The following is a 13,089-nucleotide window of genomic DNA, read 5'->3' as shown; positions in this document are numbered from 1 at the left end:
CACGTTAGTTGACGTCGCTATAGTTAGTAGTGGTAGTTGCATGTCGAACCGGCCGAACCTGCTTCCTGCAAAAAACAGCGATGATTTCTTGTTGTTTCGAATCTTTGGTTACATTGTGGTATTTGTTGTCGTGCTGCGCAATTTGAACGATGTTTCATATGCGCTTTTGTATTTCTTGAATGTCATGTCCGTTGAACACTTTTTTCGTGACTCTACTATTGACAACGGTTTTTGTTTGAGTGATGCTGCTTCAGCCGTGTTTTTGTTGTTTGACACGTGCTGTTGACTCGCGTTTTGCATTGCATTTGCATTGTCTGTTGACTTTGCTGTTTCTAACCACGATTCCAACTTCACATTCTCAAATTAAGCCGCACGTTACGATTCAGTCATCGTTCTATTCGATAAAAGAAAATTAATCGACTTCTTCGCCATTTTGAATTTTTCTCGCCTTCTTTTTTGTTTTTCTTAAAAAAATTTCACTTTTGGTTTGCATCTCGCTTTAATTTTCGAATGAAACTACGATTAAATTTTACTGGTTTTTACGATTCTGGGTTTGTTCGATTTATTATTTGCATTCACTGTTTATTTATTTGTTCAATTTCACTCATTATATATCTTACTCTATATTTTCTGCTCAAATTTCCTATGATATATATTACAAATACCGTCAGTCTAATGGAACTTTTGGTTTTTATATTCTTTATCCTTGCTTTTGAACATTCTTCACTGAAATGCTATAAGATTAATCCAAGTGTTACGTGCAATGAAACTACTGCTGGGATAACCGCCCCAATTTTGCTTTGTATGGGATCTAATAGTGAATTTAAAATAAAATGCTTCGATGCGAAAAATATAGCGATCGCTGAGATGACAAAAATATGTATATGTCAAAATCAAAATGATGATGTATTAATAAATACATGGTTCAAATTGTCAATTATTCTGTCGTTCAATTCTATGACTATTCAATGATTGTGAAGAAATGTTTCTTATTTATGCAACTTGAATTGCCATTGTTGTGTTTCTTTCAAACTATTCTGTATGGTTTATTTCGATTTTTCAATGTTCATACTGTTTAATATTTATTCATTTTATGATTTAAATTTGTAAAAAAATGTACATGCTATTCGAATGGAACATTCTAATTGCATTTTATATGAAATTCTATTTCATAATTCATTTTTTTCTTTTCAATATATTTTTCTTCTTACTTTCTTTATTCGGTGTTGATAAATTCATTTTTATTACTTCATTCAAATTTTGTTATCGAATATTTAAAAACAAAAAAAAAATTCTTTATATTTACGTGAAAAACATTAAACGTTAGTTATTTTGTAATCAATGGTGATGTTCATGTACTAATGCAAAAATGGTCGAGTGTTAGTTGGGTATTCAATGCTCATTGTTTTACATCGAGCAATTGAAGTTCTGTATTTAGATGTTCCATTGCGTTCAGCTCGATTTCTTCCGATCCTGGGTGTTCTTTGTTGTTGTACATCATCATCAAGTCGACTTGGTGTTCAACATTTGGATAGATTTTCGCGAATTCCTTGCTTGCAGTAAAGATAGGCTTCAACAGAATGTCGTTCATGTGCCAGTACAGCTTCATAAGCAGTATACTATTCAACGCTGCTCGGATTAAAGCGTTCTTTGGGAGTGGACGAACGGAGTAATCAAACTGTTTGAAATTGGAAAATAAATTTTGTTTAGTCTACATCCGTACAAAATCTTAAAATGAATTCACATTTCCTTCTTCTCTTAATTACAATCATAACATGGTTTGAGCAAAAGGCTCAACTAACGATGCAATCAATGGAGCGATAAAATAAAATGCTTTGCTTGCAAAAATTTGGCCTACACTTTGCAGCACGAAATCATCAGGTAGCTCAAAATACTTCATGTAGCATTCTGGTAGAGTGATATATTCATGCGACTTTTTGAGGTTGAAATCCACTAGCTGTGAAAGATACAGACAAATTTTTGTTAAAATTTTCATCACAATGAAATAAATCAGTTTTTTGTTTTCGTAATCACAGAACAGATGCAAATTTTTTGATTGAATTCAATTTTATTTTTGAAATGTTACTTACCAACGTGTCAAATACATTGTTCAACGCGCAGTTTTCCTTGTGTTGTAAGTAGTCGGCCAGTCCAGAAGAGCCGTGTACCACCTTCCGCGGTAAATCCGATGACATCACTTCTTTCATTTCCTTTTTCATCGCACCGAGACGCAGCATATCGAAAATGTACACGTTTGCTGTTGTCGAGATACTTAGAACTGGTCGCTTCATATCGAGACGGCCGAACTTGCTTTCCGAATGAACGGCGATGATTTCTTGTTGTTTCAAATCTTTGATTGCATTGTGGTATTTATCATCGTGCTGCGCAATGTGAACGGTGTTCCGTGTACGATGTTGGATTTCTTCGATGCCACGTTCATTGAACTCCTTTTTGACGACTGTACCATTTACAACGGTTTCGACATGAGGTGATTTTGGTATTGCTCCGGTTGCGTTGTTGTTGGCGCTCAATACATTCTGCTGTTGCTGACTTGTGCTCGGAATCGCATTGTCCTGTGTTGCTGGTGGTGTGGCTTTTTGGATAAGGCGTACTCTTTTTACTTCGGTTTTGTAGAACGTTTGGTTGTATGGCGCGATTTTTTCCGATCCGGCTTCTTTGCTATTTCTAACGACAATTCCATCTTTGCTTTCCCGAATGTAGTCGCACGTAACACATCGGCCACCGTTCAATTCGATTAGGATTTTGTCGTCGAGTTCCAACGGTTTCTTCGCCATGCTGATTATTTCTTTCACTTTTTCTTGATTCCTTTACAATTTCTCGCGTTTCCAAGTGAAACCACAATAAAAAAAAATGCCGTTTTTTTCGATTCTGGTTTTTGTTGGATTGGTTATTCACTGTTTTTTTTTCTGTTTCAATTCCACTAACTAACCTTATCTTATTACTCTATATATTTCGAATTTGCTATTGATTGATGTATTTTACAGAAGAAAAAAAATTAATCTTGTTTCCGAACGGGTTTGTCCTCTTCGCTAAAGTAGGCGCGGTAAAGAAATAATCCAAGTGCTACGTGCAATGTAACTACTGCTGAAACAGCCGCCCAAATATTACTTGGTACCGGTTCAAAGATTGAATCGAAAATGAAATGCTTCGATGCGAAAAACGTAACGATCGGTGAGATGATGATGAGCAAACAGTAGAATAGAATGGAGAAGAATATATCACGCTGCTTGTCGGCTGCACTCGGTGTGCTGTTTTGCGATTCGAGGCTGGTTTTATTACGCTACGGGTTGAAATGAAACAAAAAACACCATTAGTCATATGCATATGCTTGGAGATTTATGCTGAATGTGCAAAAGATTGTAAATAACTGTACCTTTCCCATAATGAAATCTGTTGTTGAAACTCAAAAAAAAAAACTCTTTTCTCTCTTCGGTCTTTCGGTGCTGGGCTGTGTGTCAGTTTGCCTGTTGACGATATACACCAAATCACATGAATAAACAATCACATGAGAAGACATACTTAAGCCCCGTTCACACAATCGATGGCCACTACTAAGTTGTCATCCGAAGCGGTTGACAGTGGCAATAACAAAAGAAGAATAAATTTTAAAACTGAAACATTTTCATTTTTTCTCTTTAAAACATTTAAAACAATTGTTCATTCTTTTTATTTTGCGTTTTGTTTTTTTTTAATAACAAATTCACATACAAATAACATAATCGAGTTTCAAGTGAATGTGTTATTGTGAATCGTTTGGGCTGCGTTCAGCGTTGACATTTCACGTCACTCATACATGAGCAGAATTCGCACACAGACTATGCACATCGAATGGAGCGGAGAGAAAGAGAGACTTGCTCACTGCATGAAACGTGCCGGCATTTGACATATTGACAAATCCAATGCGTTTTGAGTTGAATTTATTGAGAGGAAAAAAATGGCAGACACAGAGGTTCGTCAATTCAATTTTATTTTTCTGCTTTTTATCGGCAATATTTCCACTTCCATTGAATTGTAAATGATTTTGATGGGTGAATATAATCTTAAATTTCAGTTGGCGAAGGCGTTGCGAGATCTTCCGAATCGTATACTAAATGTGAATGTTGATGAACGTCCCGAGCTATTTCAAAATATAACCAATGTGTTAACGAATCCAGGTTAGTTCTATTGATTTTCTGCGCTCAATTTCAGATTTTTGCCCACATATTTGGGACGTAGTGCATTGAAAACATTTTACTAAATGAATTTCATGTTAAAAATTGTGTGATTAATTTGCAGGAATCAATGCAACGATTATACGTGGCATTTGTAAAGTGATTGGTACGACGTTAACCAAATACAAGGATCCAAAATCGCAGGCATTAGTGAAGGATTTGATAGCTGCATTGTCGACGCATCATTCGGATTTAACATTTGAACACTTCAACAATGTATTAAAAACGATTGTGTCCAAAGATTTGGCGAGCTTATCGGCATTGAAGAGTTCACAAGGTGCTGTTATCGCATTGGGATGGTCAATTACGCTTGGATCAAGTGTCGACCGTAGCACAGATGTTGGCAAATCCGAATTTAAGAAATTAATCGAACATCAAGCCGCTCTCTACCAACTTGGCATTTCCGGTGGCAATGAACGTGTGTCAGACCGTGCCAATCAATTGATCACGGCATTTTGGACGCAACACAATGACATTGAATTGGAGTATTTCAACCGATTAATATCACTTGAGCCGGCCAGCAGTGTGATTGTACTTTTAGCAGCCATCATTCGATATCGATTGTACAAAAATGCATCGGATGACCTACTGCAGCAAAACAAAGACAAATTACTGGAACATTTCATTAAAGGTAAGATTGAATTGAGATTTGGTTTAAAATGCAAGCATAAATTTGTTTATTAATCTATCTGTGTTCACTGTGCTGTTGCCTATCTAATAAAAAACATTCTTTTTTGATTCAAGGTTTGGTCACCGTCAAAGTGAAGCCAAATGTTGCATTGTTCACATCGTGTTCGCAATTGCTGAAGGCATTGAGCGCCGATGAATTCAAGAAAACCATTCTTCCTGCACTGCAACGAGCCATGCTAAGAAGTCCAGAAGTGATTTTGCAGGGTGTCGGCGCAATTATCCATGAGATTAACATCGATTGTAGTGATTTTGCCTTTGATTTGGGCAAAACACTCATCACAAACCTTTACTCAAAGGACGATTCGGCACGCGTCGAAGCGGTGGAATCACTGAAAGAGATTGCAATCAAATGTAGCGATACAAAGGCAATTGAAGCATTGGGCAAACAAGTGTTTGCTGTATTAAATGGATGCGATGGTAAAATCACCGTCGCAGAATTCAGAATCAATATTTTGCAGGTTAGTGTATTTTTTTCGTGTTGCTCTTTTGTGTTTTTAGGCAAAATGCAGTAAAAAATATTGTTTTGCAATAACTAAATTTTGTGTTTTTTCTTTGTTCTAATTCAAGGGCGCTGGTAATTTAAGCTACAATAATATTCCAAAGGCTGAATTAACCAACGTACTTACACTCATCACCGATAACTTTATCAAAGTGTTGGAAACGGAGATTCATGAGAAAGTATTGTGTCACGCACTGGAAATGTTCAGTTTGTGGGCGGTGAATTATTCGGGTGAACTGCAGAAAAAAATCACCGACATTTTCAAGAAGGGCATCGAATTGAAGTCGGCCACACAAGCGGTGCGCGTATCATATTTGCAATGGTTGCTCGCGTGCTTAGAACAAGCAACACTTCCAGCCGGTATCAATATGTCCGATGCATTGGTCAAAACGGTGGAGAAAGCATCGCAAAATTCTTCTCAAATCCCGTTGGTATCGGAGGCACTTTGCTCTGCCTGCATCGTTCTCAAGACTGACGACGACCAATCGAGCAAACTGACCAACTTCTGGAACATCGTGTTGGATATGTCGAAGCAGTTGTTCGTTTCAGAAAAGTTCATAACATCAGCACCAGCCGATACACTGTGCTTTGTCGCGTTAATGAGTAAGATTCTTCTGTCGCAGCATTTGAATAAATTGCGTGGATCACCCGATCCATTGTACAAAACCCTTGTGTATGCAATCACCTCGTCATCGAAAAAGGTGCGCGAATATTCGAATAAATTGGTGAAAAATTTGATCGCAAGCAGTAAGAATCACATCGACATCATTCGAAATTTGCTGCAACATTTCACACAAATCGCACAAGTATCCAGAGTGGCCGGCGAATCGGAAACAATCGAAGAAGGAGTGATACCGGTGCAGGGTTACATCGATGCCATTTGGTTGCTATGCTGTTCAAAAGAAGTCGATGTAGCCGATGGTCAATCGATTGCATTGAGCAGTTTGATTTGCTCTCATCAAGCAGCCGCATACAGCGCGCAACCAGATTTATGGGAGAATATTGTCACAAAATTGGGACTTGAGCCAAAATCTTTGATTGCAATCAACGTTAATCGAATCAGATCGCTGGTCATCGAAACGTACAAGGCAACACCAATCTTTGAAAATACTGTTGCAATGCTAACAAAACTGTGCCCGCAAGTCCTGTTGCCACTGATCATTTCGCAAGTGTCCGAACAATTGAGTAATCCAGAAATGATTAGCGTAACTGATACCGAGTATTTTACCTATTTGACACCCGACGGTGAACTGTACGATAAAAGTGTCATTCCAAACAGTGACGACATTTATCAGGATTTAATAAGAAAGCGCGAGAACAAGGTGTACTCGTACAAAGAGCAACTCGAAGAGATTCAATTGCGCCGTGAACTGGAAGAGAAGAAGCGTAAGGAGGGCACATGGAAACCACCGCAATTGACACCAAAACAAAAGGAGGCCATCAAAAATCAAACGGACAAGGAAAAGGCCATCAAACAACGTTTGCAAGCACTGAGTGAAACACTCACATCGCTCGTTTCGCTTATCAAAGGTGCGCTTGCTGGCAATGGCCAAAATCTGCGATTGCATTATGCCGAGCTGCTTCCAAAAGTTCTACAAGTGCTGAAATCACCACTGGCCGCCGAATCACTCACAAAACTGTACTACGAGCTTCGAACACCATGCATAACAAATGATAATTTAGCTGAGCTTATGAATAAAATCGCAATCACAACGCTTCGTTTGCATGAGCCACACTGTGATTTGACGGAAGAATGGACGTCGAAAAATTTGGACGCAGAAATTGTCGCAACACTCCAATTATTTGCCGAGAAAACGGTCAACACCGAAGACGACAAAGATTTACTGTTGGCACCCGTGTTTTGTTATGCATTTGAGTTTTTGAAAAAAACCTTGTTCCACAAGGCAATCTCCAAAAATGATGAACACCTTCTAATGGCCATTCAAATTATTGCAAAACATGTACGAGTTCCCGGCGACACAACCGATGGTGATATCACCGATTATCGTCATCCAAAATACTTGCCACGTTACGAGCTATTGAAAGTGCTGTTGGACATTGTGAGCATTCATCGTGGTCGTGTACAAAGCCAAGCGGCCGGCGCTATTCTTGATGTGGCAAAAAGTAGCTCCGCAGAGAAATTCTATGCAAAAGGTGAACGTCGTGATGTTGAATGCCTGTTGAATGCACTGCAAAGTAATTTGGATGTGGTACGTGACGTTGCATTGCGTTCGGTAACCACAATGGTGAACATTCTAAGCGAGTTTGAATCCGACTATGAATTCAATTTGTATTTGATTCGTCGTTTGTGGGTCGCCAAACACGATGTATCCGAAGAAATCAAGCAGTTGGCATGCGTTCTATGGGAACAAGCCAAATTTGATGTTCCAATTGTTATGTGCGACGAACTATTAAAAGATGTCATTCATTCGGAGTTGTGCATACAAAAGGCCGCCTCAATGGCTATTGTGTCGATTTTGAAAGAGGATCCATCGCTGGTGGAAAACATTCTCGAGCAATTGTTGGAAATTTACAGTGAAAAAACGAAAATGATTCCGGCACAACTGGATCAATTTGAACGTGAAATCGTTCCGGCCATTGATCAATGGGTACCAAGACGTGGTGTTGCAATTGCCATCTGTCAAATTGCACCATTCTTTTCATTCAGTTTGGTGGATCGTGTCATTCAGTTTATGGTATCGAAAGGATTGGGCGATCGCGACGAAATCGTTCACAAGGAAATGCTTGCGGCCGCGCTCAACATTGTTGATTTGCATGGAAAAGAAAGCATTGGCAAATTGTTGCCGGTGTTTGAACATTTCTTGGATAAAGCACCCAAATCCAGCTACTATGATAATATTCGGCAAGCCGTTGTTATTTTAATGGGCTCATTGGCACGGCATTTGGAAAAAGATGACGAACGTATTCAACCAATTGTTAAACGTTTATTGGCCGCTTTATCGACACCATCGCAACAAGTGCAAGAGGCGGTTGCCAATTGTTTGCCACATTTAATGCCATCGGTTAAGGATGATGCCAACGCAATGATTAAGAAACTGTTAAATCAACTGGTTAAATCGGAAAAGTATGGAGAACGTCGTGGTGCTGCCTACGGTATTGCTGGCATTGTAAAGGGACTTGGTATTCTGTCACTGAAACAATTGGACATTATGAATAAGCTAACGCAGCACATTCAAGAAAAAAAGAACTATAAATCACGTGAAGGGGCATTGTTTGCATTTGAAATGCTGTGCACCACATTGGGACGTTTGTTTGAACCGTATATCGTACATGTTCTACCACATTTGTTGCAATGTTTCGGTGATTCGAGTCAGTATGTGCGTCAAGCAGCCGACGATACAGCCAAAGTTGTTATGGGCAAACTATCGGCACATGGTGTTAAATTAGTTTTGCCATCATTATTGAATGCACTCGATGAAGATTCATGGCGTACGAAAACCGCATCCGTTGAACTGCTCGGTGCAATGGCTTATTGTGCACCAAAGCAATTGTCATCATGTTTGCCTAGCATTGTACCGAAATTGATTGAAGTGTTGGGTGATTCACACACAAAAGTGCAAGAGGCTGGCGGCGATGCGTTGCGTGTCATCGGTTCGGTTATTAAAAATCCCGAAATTCAAGCGATTGTACCGGTTTTGTTGCGAGCACTGGAAGATCCATCGAAAAATACATCAAAATGCTTACACAGTTTGCTTGAAACGAAATTCGTTCACTTTATCGATGCACCATCGTTGGCTTTGATTATGCCAGTCGTGCAGCGAGCATTCATGGATCGATCATCAGAGACACGTAAAATGGCCGCTCAAATCATTGGAAACATGTATTCGCTCACTGATCAAAAGGACTTGACTCCATACTTGCCGAACATCATTCCTGGTCTTAAAACATCGCTATTGGATCCCGTACCCGAAGTTCGAGCTGTTTCATCCCGTGCACTTGGTGCAATGGTAAGAACACATTTTGAAGAAATTAAAATAGTTTCCGAAAAAAGGTTTTGGTTGAAAAAAATGAATTTTCTCTCATTCATTCGTTTAGGTTCGTGGAATGGGTGAATCATCATTCGAAGACTTATTGCCATGGCTAATGCAAACGCTTACATCAGAATCGAGCAGTGTGGATCGTAGTGGAGCTGCTCAAGGTCTATCTGAAGTGGTCGGTGGTTTGGGAGTGGAGAAATTGCACAAATTGATGCCCGAAATCATTGCAACCGCTGAGCGTACGGATATTGCACCACACGTCAAAGACGGTTACATTATGATGTTCATTTACATGCCGGGCGCATTCCCCAACGAATTTACCCCATACATCGGTCTCATTATCAATCCAATTTTGAAGGCACTGGCCGACGAAAATGAATATGTTCGTGATACCGCATTGAAAGCCGGTCAACGTATTGTCAATCTCTACGCCGAATCAGCCGTTACATTACTGTTACCCGAATTGGAAAAAGGTCTTTTCGACGATAACTGGCGTATTCGTTTCAGTTCGGTTCAATTATTGGGAGATTTGTTATATCGTATTTCTGGCGTGTCGGGTAAAATGACCACCGAGACAGCGAGCGAAGATGATAATTTCGGTACCGAACAATCACACTCGGCCATTATTCGCTTCCTCGGAGCTGAGCGTCGTAATCGCGTGCTGGCTGGTTTGTACATGGGCCGAAGTGATGTAGCATTGATGGTACGTCAAGCGGCGTTGCACGTATGGAAAGTGGTCGTCACCAATACACCACGAACATTGCGCGAAATTCTACCGACGCTTTTCAGTTTGTTACTCGGTTGTTTGGCCAGTACAAGCCACGATAAACGGCAAGTGGCTGGTCGCACATTGGGCGATTTGGTGCGTAAACTCGGCGAACGTGTTTTGCCTGAAATCATTCCAATTTTGGAGCGTGGTTTGAATTCCGATCAAGCCGATCAGCGTCAAGGTGTTTGCATCGGTTTGTCTGAAATCATGGAATCAACATCGAAGGAAATGGTTTTGACATTCGTTAATAGTCTGGTGCCAACCGTACGCAAAGCATTGAGCGATCCATTGCCAGAGGTAAGAAAAGCAGCCGCCAAAACGTTTGAATCGTTGCACAATACAGTTGGTTCGCGTGCATTGGACGACATTCTACCGTCAATGTTGAACGGTTTGTCCGATCCAGATCCAAAAGTGGCTGAGAATACATTGGATGGATTGCGTCAAGTGATGGCCATCAAATCAAGAGTTGTGCTACCATACTTGGTGCCACAATTGACGGCTCAACCAGTCAACACAAAGGCATTGTCTATTTTGGCTGCTGTCGCCGGAGAATCGCTTACGAAATATTTGCAAAAGATTTTACCCGCATTGTTGCAAGCACTGTCTGAGGCTCAAAATTCACCGACTGAAGCTCAAGAAACGGAATACTGTCAAGCAGTTGTTCTATCCGTTAGCGATGAAGTGGGCATTCGCACCATAATGGATATTCTGATGGAATCGACCAAATCAAGCGATACGAACACTCGTCGTTCAGCGGCTGTTTTATTGTGTGCTTTCTGTACCCATTCACCAGGCGACTACTCACAATACGTACCACAATTACTGCGAGGTTTATTGAGATTGTTGGCCGACAACGACAAAGATGTCTTGATTCGATCGTGGGAGGCATTGAGTGCAGTTATCAAAACACTCGACTCGGCTCAACAAATTGCTCACGTTTCCGATGTTCGTCAAGCCGTTCGTTATGCAGCCAGCGATTTGAAGGCTGGCGAAGAGTTGCCTGGTTTCTGTTTGCCAAAAGGTATCACACCATTGCTACCAGTGTTCCGTGAAGCAATTCTGAATGGTTTGCCGGAAGAGAAAGAAAATGCAGCCATTGGATTGGGCGAGGTAATTTCATTGACCAGTGCATCGGCTCTTCAACCATCTGTCGTTCACATTACGGGTCCATTGATTCGTATTTTGGGCGATCGTTTCAATGCAAATGTCAAAGCGGCCGTCTTGGAAACATTAGCCATCCTTTTGCATAAGGTTGGAATTTTGCTGAAACAATTTTTGCCGCAACTACAAACGACATTCTTGAAATCGTTGCATGATCAAAATCGTATTGTTCGAATCAAATCGGGCGTTGCATTGGCCGAACTAGTGAAGATTCACACCCGAGCCGATCCACTGTTCATGGAAATGCACAACGGCATCAAAGCCAATGATGATTCCGGCGAAAGAGAGACTATGCTTCAAGCATTACGAGGACTCATCACACCAGCCGGTGATAAAATGTCAGAGCCATTGAGAAAGCAAGTTTACACAACACTTACGTCAATGTTGGGCCATCCGGAAGATGTCACCCGAAGTGCGGTCGGCGGATGCTTAGGCGCACTGTGCAAGTGGTTATCAAAGGAACAATTAAACGATGCACTTACCAATTACCTTCTGAAAGACGACCCCAACGAGGACTGGACTCTGCGCCATGGCAAATCTGCTGCACTCTTTGTTGCACTGAAACAAAGCCCATCAATCGTTTACACCGCCGAATATGAAGTGAAAATCTGCAAAATTATTCCCACAAATATAACGTCCGATAAAATTCAAATTGCCAGCAATGCAATCAGAGCAACCAGTTATTTGTTTGAATACTGTTTGAACGAAGAAATGCCCATACCGCAACAAGTGCTCACACCGTTTGTACGATCGATAAACCATAGCAGCAATGAAGTGAAACAATTGCTTGTGAAATATTGTAATTACTTGGCCAGAGTTGTATCGGCGGAAAAAACGACACAAGAATTCCTGCGGCCCGTCATTCCAATGCTGGTTAACGGTACAAAAGAGAAGAATGGTTATGTAAAATCAAATTCCGAAATTGCATTGATTGCAATCTTGCGATTGCGTAGCGGTGATGATATGCATCAGAAATGTTTACAGATGTTGGATAGCGGTGCCCGTGATTCGCTAAATGAAGTGGTGTCCAAGGTATTGCGCAAAGTAGCAACCCAACCAATCGGAAAAGAAGAAGAACTGGACGATACACTTCTGTCTTGATCCTGACAATGCGCCACAAATCAACGTCAAACACATTCGAACATTGAACTCAACAACAGCAAATTGTTTCATTTTAAATCGTTAAATCTGTGGAATTGGCTGGCAGCCAGTGCAAACATTTTTATAAAACAATTTTCGCATCGAATTGCTGCATTAGTCAATAGTCCAAATAATACATTAAAAACCAGGTTTTTATTTTTATTGAATAAATGTCATTCAAACCATAAATTAAAAGTTGTTGTTGAATTTTTTTTTCTCGAAAATTTTAGGACGCAGACGGTAATATTTCATGGAAAATGGAAAATGATGGTGATTTTTTAAAATTTGTTCTATTTGTCCAACATTAATTAGGGTAATTTTTATATTAATCAAACAAAAAGTGCATGGTATCAATGCAAAACCTACTCGATCGTCCATTATCCAAGGCAAGGTAAAAGACATTTGGCTCTTGATGTAAAATAGGTGAAAAATAAAACAAATCCATTTACTTTCACAATTCAACAATTTTCAGTTTATTTTGTGTGTGTGTGTGTGTGTTTTCATTACATTTCAACTACCAAATGCATTATATTTAATATATGTTTCACAAATTGTAATCTATGCACTCTATCTGCGAAACGATGTCGAACTCTAAAAATT

At 40.0% G+C, this 13,089-nt stretch overlaps 3 protein-coding genes across 5 annotated transcripts; 1 reads left to right on the top strand and 2 right to left on the bottom strand.

Moving 5' to 3' along the window:
• Nucleotides 1–527: 527 nt before the first annotated feature.
• Nucleotides 528–2,804, bottom strand: LOC129579270 (protein Exd1 homolog). Its single transcript, XM_055469166.1, has 3 exons — nt 2,091–2,804; nt 1,859–1,957; nt 528–1,678 (listed from the first exon to the last, which is right to left on the bottom strand). The coding sequence occupies exons 1-3, from the start codon at nt 2,793–2,795 to the stop codon at nt 1,400–1,402; spliced, it is 1,083 nt and encodes a 360-aa protein (XP_055325141.1). The 5' UTR covers nt 2,796–2,804; the 3' UTR covers nt 528–1,399.
• Nucleotides 2,805–3,016: 212 nt separating this feature from the next.
• Nucleotides 3,017–3,534, bottom strand: LOC129579271 (vacuolar ATPase assembly integral membrane protein VMA21 homolog). The gene is made up of 2 exons (XM_055469168.1): nt 3,395–3,534; nt 3,017–3,301 (listed from the first exon to the last, which is right to left on the bottom strand). Exons 1-2 carry the CDS (start codon nt 3,401–3,403, stop codon nt 3,017–3,019), a joined length of 294 nt encoding a protein of 97 aa, XP_055325143.1. The 5' UTR covers nt 3,404–3,534.
• Nucleotides 3,535–3,806: 272 nt separating this feature from the next.
• LOC129579268 (eIF-2-alpha kinase activator GCN1) lies at nt 3,807–12,946 on the top strand. 3 transcript variants are annotated; one of them, XR_008689213.1, is made up of 7 exons: nt 3,807–3,970; nt 4,073–4,175; nt 4,297–4,863; nt 4,977–5,380; nt 5,490–9,389; nt 9,478–12,638; nt 12,720–12,946. XR_008689213.1 is itself a non-coding variant. In XM_055469164.1 (6 exons), the coding sequence occupies exons 1-6, from the start codon at nt 3,956–3,958 to the stop codon at nt 12,448–12,450; spliced, it is 7,962 nt and encodes a 2,653-aa protein (XP_055325139.1). In that variant the 5' UTR covers nt 3,807–3,955; the 3' UTR covers nt 12,451–12,678. The 3 variants fall into 3 exon arrangements, 1 of the variants encoding a protein (XP_055325139.1); XR_008689214.1 differs by having other exon boundaries at nt 3,832–3,970; nt 12,686–12,946; XM_055469164.1 differs by lacking the exon at nt 12,720–12,946 and having other exon boundaries at nt 9,478–12,678.
• Nucleotides 12,947–13,089: the final 143 nt, after the last annotated feature.

The sequence above is a fragment of the Sitodiplosis mosellana genome, unplaced genomic scaffold, assembly GCF_009176505.1.
Source record: "Sitodiplosis mosellana isolate CC-2019 unplaced genomic scaffold, AAFC_SMos_1.0 Smas_scaffold_6226, whole genome shotgun sequence".
NCBI lineage: Eukaryota > Metazoa > Arthropoda > Insecta > Diptera > Cecidomyiidae > Sitodiplosis > Sitodiplosis mosellana.
Note: the sequence above shows the minus strand (reverse complement) of the source record. Positions and strands in the feature narration are given on the sequence as shown.

Bases quoted from the DNA above. Each gene is read 5' to 3' on its own strand.
- LOC129579270 (XM_055469166.1), bottom strand. From the start codon at position 2,795: ATGGCGAAGAAACCGTTGGAACTCGACGACAAAATCCTAATCGAATTG. The intron at 1,958-2,090 runs GTAAGTAACATT...TATCTTTCACAG, and splicing joins ACAATGTATTTGACACGTTG to CTAGTGGATTTCAACCTCAA. The intron at 1,679-1,858 runs GTAGGCCAAATT...AATTTCAAACAG, and splicing joins ATGATTTCGTGCTGCAAAGT to TTTGATTACTCCGTTCGTCC.
- LOC129579268 (XM_055469164.1), top strand. The intron at 4,176-4,296 runs GTTAGTTCTATT...ATTAATTTGCAG, and splicing joins CAATGTGTTAACGAATCCAG to GAATCAATGCAACGATTATA. The intron at 4,864-4,976 runs GTAAGATTGAAT...TTTTGATTCAAG, and splicing joins ACTGGAACATTTCATTAAAG to GTTTGGTCACCGTCAAAGTG.